The sequence below is a fragment of the Synchiropus splendidus genome, chromosome 5, assembly GCF_027744825.2.
Source record: "Synchiropus splendidus isolate RoL2022-P1 chromosome 5, RoL_Sspl_1.0, whole genome shotgun sequence".
Classification (NCBI taxonomy): domain Eukaryota; kingdom Metazoa; phylum Chordata; class Actinopteri; order Syngnathiformes; family Callionymidae; genus Synchiropus; species Synchiropus splendidus.
Genome location: NC_071338.1, coordinates 16,914,954 through 16,929,347, shown reverse-complemented (window position 1 = coordinate 16,929,347; position 14,394 = coordinate 16,914,954). Strand labels below are relative to the sequence as shown.

At 43.1% G+C, this 14,394-nt stretch overlaps 1 protein-coding gene across 1 annotated transcript; it reads right to left on the bottom strand.

Annotated features, from left to right (window-relative positions):
* Positions 1 to 30: 30 nt before the first annotated feature.
* Positions 31 to 13,699, bottom strand: gas2b (growth arrest-specific 2b). Its single transcript, XM_053865548.1, has 8 exons — positions 13,573 to 13,699; positions 9,925 to 10,181; positions 9,371 to 9,480; positions 8,463 to 8,604; positions 6,770 to 6,833; positions 5,717 to 6,188; positions 5,542 to 5,649; positions 31 to 476 (listed from the first exon to the last, which is right to left on the bottom strand). Exons 2-8 carry the CDS (start codon positions 10,148 to 10,150, stop codon positions 279 to 281), a joined length of 1,320 nt encoding a protein of 439 aa, XP_053721523.1. The 5' UTR covers positions 10,151 to 10,181; positions 13,573 to 13,699; the 3' UTR covers positions 31 to 278.
* Between the last annotated feature and the right edge of the window lie 695 nt (positions 13,700 to 14,394).

Below are 14,394 nucleotides of genomic sequence, written 5' to 3'. Positions count from 1 at the left end.
TTAAACTGTAACAAATGAGTCTTTATTAAATCAAGTCATTAAAATCCGCATATATTTTGTTCTGTTGGGCGAATTAAGGTGGATTGTTCTTTAAAAATTAGTTGTAGAATGTTTAAAAAAAATAACAGTACCATATTGACAGTGTAACTACGACTACAACTAAACATCCTTAAGCTTTATAGAAGTGTTGGTTGACATCAATATCAGAAATAACTATTCTATTATGGATTTCATTTGAGGCGAAGCCTAACAAAGACTTGTTCAGCTTGGACATCAGTCTATTTCTTGCTGTGGTAGTGAGCGTTGACTACCATGTAGTTGTCAGGTGACATATTCAGACGGGACTGTCGGGCCTTGACCCGGAGCTCTGACCTGGGCACCGGTCCGCCTCTGCATGGGTCGTGCTTCTGGAGGTAGCATATAAAAGTCTCCCATCCTCCTCCGACGCGCACCATCACGTGACGCTCATTCAGCATCTGCAGAGGGATGAGGGTCATCCAAGGGGGGAAGCAGAGAAAGAGTCAGCGCACTTTTGCTGGTCCGCCTTATTGATGTTTATGAACGCTCATAAATGAGAAGGCTGAGCAGAACCTTCCCCCCGATGCTCACTGGAACACACTCTCTCACACGCAAATCTATTTACAAGTTTCTCCTGCATGTGCCTCTCAAGCTATAAAACCTAAATGATCTCCCGGATCACTTTGTCAAAATCTCATTAAAGCAAATGAAACAACGCCTGTTGGAACCAGCTGAGCACACAGGAGGAACTAATCCACCTTTATGAACGCGCACGCATGCACCCTGCATAATGAGCGCTGTTTTGCATAAAGACGTGGAACGCCAGATCGTCTGCTAACTGTAGAGGCAGCAAATCAACACCTCTACCCCAGAAATTCATCCCATCGCTGCCATGGAAACAACATCCACAGAGCTGATACAAAAAAAAAAGGAGAAATTGAGATGAATCCAACGCTGACCCACGACTCCCAGGAGACGCTGACACTCCCAGGAGGCCTTGCACAGGCCATCTATTGTCCTGTCAGCACTCGCCCACGACCCCCTCCTGCCTTATCACTAATAAAGCCCTCATTAAAGAGCCATTAAGAACGTGATAAAACAAGCAGATATACCGCTCTCGTGTGTGCAGGGGGGGGAGCTCCATGTCACATGCAGAGGATTAAAAAAATGTAAAATAAAATCAGTGACACACACACACACACACACAATAAGGAGCAGGAGAGGCTCTGGATAACACAGACGTGTCTGAAGCCAGCTGTCTTGCTGCAGATTAAAATGTTGAGGTTGACAGAGGTCAAGACTGACATCCTTAATCCACCATTTCTCTTCAGATTGAGTGATGAAGGGTAAATGGACTTGAAAGTATCCATATATTTATAGCTACATATGAGTGTTTTTTATACTTAAAATATGATGATCGTTTTTTCATCTACTTCTGTTGGCATCAGCCATCCATCCTCCCATCCACTCAGGCCCAGATGTCCCACTCCCCAGAACCTACTGAGGGGTACCCACAACAACAACAACATCCCTCCATGGCCTAGGTCTGACCCAAGGCTTCCTCTCAGCTGGACTTGCCCCGAACACCTCACTACCGTTCAGAAGGAATCTAGATGAGATGCTCTAGATGACAAAAATGATAAATGCTGAGGAGCAGCAGCTCTGATCCTGATCCTCCTCAGGATGGACAAGGTTCTCTACCTGTAGCAAATGTCTCCGCACTAAGACATGGGGTTCAAATGTAGCTCAAACTTCTAAGGTTTGCATTTGGTTTCAGCTTTTTCTCCACCAAGAATCTCCCTCCCACCCAATGCTGGATATTTTAGCCTTCTCCAAAACATTGGTTCACACCTTAGGTACAGTCACTATTTGTGATCTACCAGCAGATTAGACTCGTCCACCCACGACTCTGTTTTCATGAATTAATTTCCTAGAAACTCTGAGGTCGATCTTTAATGCAGATGATGTGATGATGCGAGCATTCGTGCAAGATGAGGCTTCAGAGTCCGAGTGGATCCCAGCTTCAAAGAGAAGGAGAGCTTAATGGATGTCAAGCCCAAAACACACCCACCCTCTTTTTTAACACCAAACAATAGTGGCACACTCCAGTGACACTGATTGAATAGTCTCCAGAGGGAGCAGGGAGGGATGGGGGGCCTGGACATTTACACGTGAGGGGGGGGGGGCGTCTCGCGCTGGCGCCCGTTAACAAGCTGTCCGATTAAACCCCTCGCTAATGACTCTGTCTGCTTAATCAATAATGTCTGCTCTTTAAAAAAAAGGTCTGTACATGTGTAAGGACTGTGCTCCGGAGCCGACCGAGGGGAGGCACAAGAGCTTTAGTGGGATGTTTTTCTCTGCACACGAGCAGGTAGCTACTTCTGATGCATGGATTCTGGAGTCAGTGTGTGAGTGTATTATTGGCAGAAAAGCTAAACATGGATGCAGAGAATCGTGAATCCTTCACTTATTTAACTGAGAGCGAGATACTAACAGGAGTAGGGTGCAGACAGCACCAGCCACCATAGTTCCATAATATTACACTGTGAATATTCACCATCAAATCTTCCCTCATTGTACATTATTGAGTGGTCGGATGTGAGCGATTCTTTCTGGTCGCCACCTTAACTTTACACAGCGTCAGTTGCTCGGTTACAGTGCATCAAGTTCCCTTCATTTCTCTATGATTGTTTTCTACTTCGAGGCTACTCATGTATTACTTGTTGCGTTCTAGTCGGTCTGGTGGTGGGGTCAAGACTGCAGACTGCAGGTCGTGGCTCTGCCCTGCAATCCATCAATTTTGGAACTGTTCTTTATTCTCTTCACTTCCTTATCTGTGTGTGTGGTTAGTTCGTGCCATGTTTTCCGTTCTGACAATGGCTGTTTCATATTTGTATGAAATACATGACATGCCATTGATCTAATGCTCGTCTCACAGGACGGACTGATGCTTTGCCATCACACAGACGTCAAGCTCGATATCTCAAGTGACAGATTCTGGGTCTGGTTCAGCTCAGTTCACTCTTCCAAAAAAACGGAAAAACTATTAAGGAGAACTATGTCTGAGATGCTGTACCAGCATGAAACTTCAACAGATCACTTTCCGGATGTACGTTCTCTGCGATGCATAACAACCTTTCCAGGGTGTCCTTTGCCTTTTGTCTGTTGCATCCTGGTTGTAGATGCTTTTTTTCCGTTGGTATACATTGTATTTTCGTTATGGATCATAAAAACTGGAAGATCGTTTGAACTGTGAATATCTCTGTGACTTTTGGGATAAATAAAAATATAAAATATATTAGGTTAGATATTGGTTAGATGACGCCACCAAATTGTGACTGAAAGGCAAGTCACACTTAGTAGATGAGCTGATTTTATCCTGCCACCGAAGCACATCTGATCAGAAGTCGACCACACAGCATTGTCAGGTGAGCTGTCCTCCGCTGGTGTGAGGCCACTTGTATTACTTGCCTTCATCCCCACAGTAGTGCAGTATTAATCGATTAAAACGCAACATGAAGTTCCTGAAATGGCTGGTTCCCTCACTTGTAAAAAGAGGGGCATTGACAAGTGCCAGAGACTAAGAGCAGAGCCATTTGCACAGGAAATGGTTGAAGCGGTTTCTAACTGGGTAGATCACATCCTCTGAGGTTTTCCAGTGATGGACTGGACAGTTGAAAGTAGAGGCCACTTTCATGGGAGACTGCGTTTCCTCTCCGGCCGGGGAAAGTCTCATCACCCCTCAGTGAAGAGAGGTTGGGAAATCCCGAACTGAACCGATGATTGTTTGAAAAAGTTTGATTTTATTTGGTGTGGAAGGATGAATGAACTCAATAAAAGACATTTCCCGGTAAGCATTTCATAGTTGCGCGATATATTTTATCGCTGTTTGCTGCAGTTATTATTCCGTTATTATTATTATTTATTCTTCACGAGAGGGTTGAGTTTACGTGTCATTGTCTGTAATTTCTCTGTCACACAGTGAGCAATGACATACATTATACAACAGAAATATTATTCTGAAGATTGTACATGATTGGAGCTTTATGGCATCAATTTTCTTTTGTGTGATGTTGATGAGGCATCTGCTAACTTGCTGCTTCGGTGTGGAGAACCAGGTGTTCATGGGCATGAAGAAGGGTAGTAATTGCTGAGAAAGTAGTAAAAATACTTCGTGTTTCTCTGAAGCTGAAGCAGTGTTTAACGCAGCAGATTCTGACATTGTTAAAAAAAGAAAAGTTAAGAAAGTGATAAGAAAGTATAATATATATATAGACCCAATATATGTTTATATTATTCTTATTTGGTATGATTTAGAGAGAACAAAAGTGTGTGTTGTTTAAATCATTAAAAGTACAATATAAGTATATTATATATGGTATATATTTTTTCTACATGTCCCTGAAGAAAAGTGGAGCAATATAAAGATCACGTTGTCCCAGGCTGGATGTGAACTCCCCAGTGAGCTGCCATTTTAAATGCACACCACCCTCATATCTTTCTAAAATCAACCTGAGAGAACTGTGTTTGTTTTTCCTACAGATCTCAACTCCCTGCCAAAGGTCTTTGTACTGAATAAAATCATTGTTAGCCCAACCTTATCCTGACCATTGGTTGCCAGGCAACCATGGCTCCCAGAAGGCTTGTCCCTGAGCCTTTGTACAAAGACATAGACGCGGCGAACAGCTCGGGGAGGCTGAAAGGGAAACAACATCTCTTACTCTGGAATGATGGGAAATCATTCACCCTGGCAGGCTGCACTTGTTGCAGACTTAGCTGTTGATTAATAACTGGAGGGCCCCTGCACCTCAGTCCTAATGTGCGTTCATCCATCTTCAGTTTCAGAACCTTCAGCTTTGCATTTTCACATGCTGCTGTTATGGTATTACTTTAACATGTCCAGTGTCATGAACTGTGCTACTGTGAACACATAGTTAGCAGGGAAACCTTAATAGTAAAACCTCTATAATACACCTCAAGAGGCTCAATCATTTTCATGCTTTTAAAAAAATACTTTTGTTGAATCATGAATGTGTTGATATAAGAATCTATGTACTGGCTTGTCTACTACTCTTTGCCTTGTAGTAAAAGGTTTACAGATGTTTTAGTTGTTTTCTGCAGGGTGTCCGAACGTATAGTTCAGAAACATCTGGAGGACAATGGAGGTAAAACAGTGGCACTTGCACATTAAAAATGCAGGTGTTTTGTGTTCTGATCACGGCACCACACTTCACTGTTGATGTTCCGAGGGCAAGTCCAAATGGAGGCAGAACCGTGAACAAGTTAATGACGTAGAGTTTCCCAGTCAGATGAGCAAAATACTTAAAGACAAATAAATAAAATAAATCTAAATTGCCATTTCTTTTGAGATACAGCGCCAATGGGATGCAACTCAATTCAATAAGTTACATTTACTAGAAAAGCGAGGAAAGAAAAGTGCTCCGTGGCCAGATCATGAACAGAATGGCGACCTGATGGTGAAATAAAACCTCCAGAATGAGGTTCATTTTACACAGGACTTACTCGTATGTACAGGATCTTGTCACCGACACGATAACATCCCTTAGGCTGCTTTTCAACAAGGAACTTGGCTGGACAACAGCAGGGTGGATTTTCAATAATGTTCCTTATCTGGTTGAAGGATTAAAATCGGGTTATTGACAGCTACACCAAAAAGTAGAATAGGTAGAATACGTACAATATCATCCAGTAAGCTGATAGTGACGGTGCTCTTCCTGGATTTACTAGACAGACGTGTGGGAGTCGTGGGATTTTGGACAGGTGAGGGTGGTGGAGGTGTTGGAGCAGATGACGTGCAGGCCGGGGAAAACAAAGAGGTTTGTGTTGTGGAGGAAAAGAGGTTAGAGGTGGGGATGGACGGCTGTGGAGGAGGTAAACACGGAGGCACCGGGTTTGTTGTGGCTGATGGAAGATCAAGGGTGTGGGCTTCAGAGAGAGCGCTTGTGGTTGAAGCAAAGAGTGCTGGCGCTGGAGGAGGAGGTGGCGGAGGTGGTGAAGGGGCTTTGGGCTGAGGTGACTGTGGTGACACGCACAGTAGCGAGGAAGGAAAAAAGGAGAGCTCCATAGGGGACGATGGAGATAAGCATCCGTTCTGCTCCCTCTCTATCTCTCTCTCCAACTTCACCAGACCTGGAGGCTCCACTCCATAACTGAGGGGGAATAAACAAACAGTACTCTATAAACACACATTGTAGTCCGTGAAATATTTACGCTTTGAAAACTCAAAGGATCATGCACATGTTGGTGAATTAATTTGAGTAAAAAAAGCATCATTCTCTCTCTCTCTCTCTCTCTCTCTCTCTCTCTCTCTATATATATATATATATATATATATATATATATATATATATATATATATACATGAACGGAATCTGGCTGAATGGTTTCAGATGTGTCACATCTCCTGACTTATCTTATCTTTCTTTATAGACATTGTCACTGTGCTGAACACTTATCGGACACTGTAGTTCATTTTTATAGAAGCCACAACCGTCATCTCACTGTCTAAGATTCAGAAAATGTGTCTTTTCCTCTGCTACAGGCTCGTGAGTTTTGAGCAAAGAATATCTAATGGAGACCTGGCCAAAGCCCGGGGGCCTAATGTGGCCCCTGGTCTGAGGTATGGTCTCAATGTGCACATCTGATGTCAATTTAAAACCCTAATAAAAAAACGTACATTTCATAATTTCCAAAACACAGAACACATTTTGAAATTTCACAGAAGAATCACCTGGCTGCAATCCGCCCGAGCGCCATCAGACATAGACACACCTCCCTCGGTTGCTTGTGCAGGACTTCACGCCACGCAAGCAGAAAACACAAACACGGAAAGAAAAAAACAAGATGCAACTGGAGATATGAGTGTGTCTGTATCAAAGGAAGATAAGAGGAGTGAGCAGACATAACATGTTGGAGATTGTTTGAAGCAGGGGAGCAGGCATGAGGGCGACGTAGAGTCAGGTCTATTGGTCCGTGTGAGCCAAAATCATCAACTTTGATTCTGCATGTAAATACAGTGGGCATGAAGTACTGCAGCATTAAACAGGTCGGTTGAGTAGTTTTGCCTCTTCCTGTGTTTGCTTCAGATTCAGCATGTTGAAATTGTGTATGTATTCAGCCATAGGTTTAGACATGTGACTCTCTCTAAATACAGTGGTACCTCAGTTTTGGAACATCCAGGAATTCGAACAAATCGGAGTTCGAACAAAAATTTTGAGATTTTTTTGCTTCTGATTTCGAACGAAAATCCAGAACTCGAACGCCCCCAAGAAAAAAACAAAAAAACATCACGTGCGCGGACCGATCAGCTGACCCACGACGCGCTTTGTTATTGTGTATAACGCAGCCACTGTATGCAGACGTGTCCGTTAGCTACATTTACTGACTGTTTTTTCTTCATATTGAGGTGTAAAACCTTTCCTGTCTCCGCACTGGACCGTGGTAGAGTGTCACAGGGGAGGCGCTCGCTCTCCACACCTCCGAGGCTGGAGCGCTCACTCCAGGGTTTGATGTCCTGTTGTGGGCTGGAGCTGGGACAGAGATGAGGCGAGTCTGGGACAGAGCGTTACTTGGTTTATGACTTTGTCACAGCCAAACTGCACAGAAGCGCACATTCAGAGCTGGACACGCACCGGGCACCTCTTCACTTCTGGAGAGACGTCACTCACTCGGCAACCCCTCCCACATGCAGCGGCCACACACATAGAGGAACAGCGCACCTGCAGCAGACACTCTACATTCACTCCTACAAAAGACTATTTTAAGGCTTGGAACGCATTAGTTCTTCTTCCATTCATTGTAATGGGAAAAATCAATTCAGATTTTGAACAAATCGCTTCTCGAATGGCCGTCTGGAACGGACTGTGGTCGAGAGCCAAGGTACCACTGTATTAAATTCCTCCATGCATTTGACCAAACAAAGAGAAGAGAGTTTAACTGTGGAAACATCCACCTCAACGTCAGTTTAATATCCATTAGACATGTGAGGGAGTGCAAAGACCTTTTCATGTCGACAAGGCAGTAAAAAACAGATCTGTCAATGTGCGTTAACTTTATTGTCCCTGTCAGACAATTAGTCGAGCAGAGTAGTTTAGTTTGCCCCCAGGGGGATTTAAGGTTGGTGGAGTTTAACCCACACATTATCATTCTCACGGGCCTGCTGCGCTGACATGCCCCGCTGGAGACACTTTCTTCATATGTACGTGTGATGCCACAGAGGCACCATGGCCACACGCACTCTGACTGACTCAGAGAAAGTGATGCTTGTAATTTTAAATGTGTGTTTGACGTATACTTATGTTATACAACCAGAGATTCCATCCAAACCTCTGAAGACATGAAGGTGGTTTTATAGACGATGGGGGCTTTAATGTCAAGGCTATAAAATAACCACGAATGCACCCGATGTTCTGATCCAAACTCACCTAAATCCTCCGACTCAAAGAGATGAGCTTCATCGATGCCAATCTTTCGACACCAGTAGAGGAAGTTTGCTGTGTTGTCTCTGGCAAAAAATGATCCTGACGTTGCATCAGCTCGCCAGTGGATGACTCTTCTGGTGAAGGGCTGCACATCACGCACGGACACATGCACACACGCAGACGCACAGAAATTCACCCTGTCTGAGCTGGAACATGACATTCTCACATCGCCCCAAAATATAAAGTCATGTGACTTCATCATCATTGTTCCACTCTTTTGTTGTGCCACAGGATTTGTTCCCTTGTTCATGTTTTAGTGTTGTTTTTCAATGTGACTGTGTTTCATATGATTTTATTCTGGGAAGAATCAAATTAATTACAATACAATTCATGATTTGTGGTGAATCACATTGTAATATGTAATGACGAACAAACTTTTTTGTGCTTAGATTGTGACGTATTTTTTTTATCCTTAAATTTGCGATCTGTATAATGCGGTGCGCCAGGAATTGGAGCACTGAAAAACCTTCACTATTAAAGCATCAAGTGCTTTATTTGCATCAATTATTATCTTTTCAAGGATTCATTAATAATTAAAAAATCCCATCCCTAGTAGTGATGTACTTTCACGTTCCTCCACAGAAAGTCTCCCTGAGAGCACAATAAGTTGAGCTGCTTTAAGCCACTAACTTGCTCATGTACACTTCCTAGATCCTCAAGGGGCAGAGTTGGGCTCTTCAGCATTTACTGTTCGTGGCAACTGAAAACAAAGACATCCTGTTGTCCTGGGTCCTTCACACATATCATCAATAACACGGGCACATGTGACCATCCCACTCTTAGCTCCATGGTGTGGCTCCCATGTGGAACCCAAGACTGAGGAAGAAGAAGATGAAAGTGTGTGTTCGTACCTTGCCGTTGTTGGCGTGCCCCATTTTCTCCTGCAGCATCTGAGCCAGCTGACAAAGAAGAACGCCGTTATCCAGTCGCTGTATCAACGTGTCGCTGGTGAGATGAAGCCCTGTCAAAACACACGTGAGCATATACGCACTGTTGAAACAGCAGTTTTGCGAGTTCCGTCATTTGTGTCCAGGACCATGAAACCAAATCTCATATTTTACTGTCTAAATCAGTTCCAAGACAGGTCCAAACATGCGCTCACTTTTTATGTTTTCCTTCACAATGCACTTAACAGGAACGAAACGCCTCTTTTCAACATGCCTCAATGGCATGTGAAGGCTTTGAGATAATAAGTAGGTTAATGTGTTTGTGTGTCTAATGTGACAGCGGGTTTTCCATCCTGCTTTCCAAATAAAAGACTGGGCCAATGGTTGCTTATCTACAGACAGATGTGAGGAGATGTCTGTGGTGCTGTGGGCCTCCTCTCTAATTTGCACCACGGATCACAACCACCTGAAGCTATTTGCAAACAGTACATACTGTATACCCAGGTAGCAGCTCTCACCCATGATGCTGTTGAGCCAGAAGGCCAGATCTTCTTTCATGGGCAGCAGACTGGCATCGTGGCGGTATGGCAACCACTGGTTATACTCCTGAGGACTGGCCAGACCTGGCCCTGATGGTCTGTACTTTGGACTCAGCAGGCAGTTAATCCCCAACCCGGTCAGGGGGGTCAGGCTCATGAGGTCCTCAACACCGTTCACCAGAGAGTCAACTCCGCCGTCCATCATCCTGTTGGCTGTGTTCGGGCCTGCTGAGGGACTGACAAAGGTTTAATGTTGAATTGTTTGATTTAATTCGACACAAGCATACGGCGACACTGGCCACGCACAGATACTGTTCTCTCCCACTCGTGCTGCCCGACAGCCTGTTGACTTGAGGAGTCTGACAACACATTGACGTGCCAAATATTGTCAGCATGAGCTGAAGTTTATATTTTTTTTAAATCAGGTGTTATCGTGGCTTCAGCTGTTGCAATACACAGTGGCTTTTTATATGTTTGAATTTTTAGAGAACTGTCCACATAACACACCAGAAATGTGAGAGCTATACATCTCCGACAGTTTTACGTTTTCTATTTGTGCTTGTTTTTCAGCTCTGATGTTTTAAGTCTTGAATTTGCCCCGTAATCTGTTTTCAAACCCAAATATTTATGAACTGCGTTTTCATGCTCTTACAATTGCATATTGTATTGGCTAAAAATGTTGAAACCATACACTCTATGTGCATAAAGGTTGGAGAAAGTCAGTGGTGAAATTACAATTCAAAAACTAGGTAAAAAGAAAATTAAAATAAACAAGGTGCATGATCCATGCTCTATTGGTATTTTTGTTTTTTTAAGGCAGTTTTATTGGCCCAGATGGGAACACGGGTCTGTCGACAGTCATCAGCGAGCTGCTTGCCTAGTTCAATGCAGAAAATTATTGTGTACTATTACAGCTATACACACTGCAGTGTAAACATGCTCATAATCAGGTGGAATGGAGAGGTTAAAGAAATGGTGCTTTTTTTTTAGTCAACCATCTAGTACATCAGATAGCAAACACCTCTCCAGGTGGGATTAAAATGTCAGACTTTTATTGTGGTATTGTGAAAGTAGTCCATTTTCTGGGAGAATGGCTCCCCAACGGATTTCCCCACATTCCTTTTTATTTAACTGGTTATTGGCTCTAGTCTGGTGTTAGAACTCTGCCATTCTGTGGAACTATGCATAAATAAGCTGTATGAAATGATCATTTATTGTCTACAAAGTTGGTTCTTTTGAATTAGAGCGCTCAATAAGAGTAACACTGAATTGAAGAACTGAAGACGCGCATTGATGACGTCATTGGAACAAGCGGCCACCGACGGCGTCTTCGTAATCGGGACCATCACAGCGCGGCTGGGCAAGAACTTTTTGGACAAAAAAAAGTCACCCTCAAATGGGTTCTGGAACCAACTGCTATACCTACTGTTTCCCAACAAAAACAAAGAGGACTGTGTCATCAAAGCAGAAGAGAGAGGCAGCACTGACAAAACTTACCCGGGAAAGTGTAAGTCCATTTGCTTACCAACATGTATTACATATATTCTTAAGAGAGTGTGGCGCCCATGTTTGTTTTTATGTGATCATTCTACTGTCACGGAGCCGACCGATGTCCGACTCCAAAAGTAAGCAGCGACAGACCCGTCATGGTCTGACAAGCTTGAGTTGAAGATCCTGAAACGGCATGGTTTGAATAAAAACAACTCCTTTATTTACATGAACCTGCTCTTCTTCCTCAAAAAACCATTGACAAATTGCACATTGCCACAACGTCCTCTGCGTCGGTGCACAACGCACCTGGGTTTGTATACATTCGGTTCCTTACATTCGGTCACAAGCGTGTACCCTGTACCCACTTAGGAAAACCTTGTTAAAATCACATTGTATTTTATGTTTGAACTTTTTGAACGTTTTTTAATTTTTTTTTAACTGCATTTTCCTTCTAATTATTTATTTGTTAAATCAATACGGTTTTAAAAGTATGTTTCTTTTACTGTTTCTCAAGTAACATTTTTATGTTTGGTTTTAGTTTATGTCAAAGTGAAGGGAAACAATCATTGCTTATAACTTTTAGAGTTGATGTATGATGGTATTAGTGTTATCTTAGTGGTCATAATAGCTGCACGTTATAACTCACTGAGATCATCTGTGTCAGTGCACATGTCCGTCAGGTGCTGATGTTAAACTCTGACGTCCTACTGAGGTAAAGTAGGCCAGTGACCTCTGGACTGTTACGTTCAGGGTAAAAATAAATGACACACAAAGATAAATGTGAAGATGTTTCAGACATTTGGCTTGGAGCGGTGAAAGGGGGCTTTTGTAAACACACACACTCCAACTTGGGGCAGATGAGAGACGTGGGTGCTGGCCAAGTCCGTGGCTGGTTTACAGGTTGACCATCGGGGCATGAGAGCATCAGACTCTAACAAAACATCCAGGTGTCATATTCACACCATCGCTACAGGAAAGCTCTGCCGGGAAGAGAAGGCAAAGGTCAGCAGTGGCTTGACTCTCAGACACTGGCTGCCTTTATGTGGAGCTGAGTGCGCAAGTTTGCACACATACCGCACACGCACAGACCCGCGCACCGTTACCGCTTCTTCCAAATTATGGTATAGAATTGACGACTCAGCTTTTCTTAGAGGCCATCATATCACTGGGTTATTCATCATCTGTGGGTGCAGACGCAGCTTCACTGGTCTGGAGAAAGGCAACCACATACATCTAAGAAAGGCTGTCTAATGTCATCTACCCTGCCACATGACAAGACACATGCCAAAGCATTGTAAGAAGAAAGCTTTATTACCTGTTACACATGCTTAACTGAAAGCCAACGCTAGAGCATCATGTGAGTAAATCTGACACACAGTGCAATTTCCCAATGTCTATAAGTAAGATATTGTAATGCACTGTCAGCGTTGTAGGAATGTAACTCAGATTACAGATAAAACCTTTTAGAATATATGATATATGTTGCTCCCGTTGTCGGAAAAACCCACAGAAACTACTGTAACTATTGTATTGTAGCGACACAGTGATTTCCATATGATGTGTTTGTAACGTGTAAAAACATAAATGTCTAATCATCTTGTTACAAATGTTACAAATCACATTTCCCCCTGAGAGACAGTGAAATGTTTTGCAGTTGATGCTATTTACACAGATCAAAATCTATCCATAATAAACGTCGCTGGCCTGTTTGTAACAAAAACCTGTGGAAGGTAAACAACCAACTTCACAACTAGTTAACACGTCTGTTGTCTTACATGAAGGGCAGAGTCGGCGGACATTTCCAAATGAGTTGGGACTGATGTTTGGCTGAACATGATCAAACCAATTCCTGTGGTCTGGCAACTGCCCTTCTACCAGCCACATCATCAAGATGTGTCACTTGATCATGACACTTAAAAATAAACTGTAGTGATTAATTTAAGCACAGAATGAATTCTTGTTTTAAACTTGAGTTTCTTCCTACTTCAGATCAGACATTGCTGACAGCTTTCCAACTGCAGCTAATACCAATTGCGAATTAAAAAGATTTACAGAAAATATATTTCTACTGCGGAATGTAAAAAAGTGCCTCAAGAATTTGTCTCCTGCAGCCCAGCTGTGATTTTAGCTACTTACAAGCAGATGGTCGCTGGTTGTCTCCCTCTCTTTGAAAGATTTCACGAGGTTCCGTCTTTAGTGGTCACACGCTCCTCGCAGATGTTTCCCTGCTCATCACCACCAGCTGATGCTCCTCTCTGCCCAGGTTGGTCTGAGGGAGAAACCTGTAGAAAACTTTGTTCACTCCTCAAACTTGGAGGTGTCGTCTTACACACTTCTGATTTGTTGGTGGCGAACTTGTGGGGAGAAGAAAAGCTGTCTGTGCGAGGAAGTGGGAAAACGAGTGTCTCATGAAGATGTTGCTCCAGAAGTCCCGCTTGGACAGCTCTTAAAGTTGTTTGTTGATGACTGAGATGTGACCTCTCTGTAGAGCAATTGAGTGAAGACTGGGATCAGTGGTAGAGCTTACTAGATCACCAGCAATATTAAAGTCACATAATAAATGTGTATAAAACACATAAAAAAAAATAAAGAAAAAATTCAAATTTTATTTGTTTTACCCATTTCAAGTTCAGCTCGCTCAGCTCCAGGGTAAAGAGAACCTTAAGAGAAGACGGTTTCTTCTCGAGCTTGCTCTCTCCGCCGCAGCAGACGATTGAGCCCGAGCAGAGGTTTTCACGCTTTTGTCGACTTTTAAATCATCATTTATTTGCTGTTTATCAAGCAAGCACCGAGCAACCATCACGTTCTGAATCAGGTTAGAGATGCGCTTACATTAGGCAGCCATTTTCATTTTTTGTATGTTTTTTTCATGAACCAGTAAAGAGTTTTCACCCTGTACGCTGTACGTATAAAAAAAATGCAGCGCAAATTCCATCGTCATGTAGACAATCATTACAG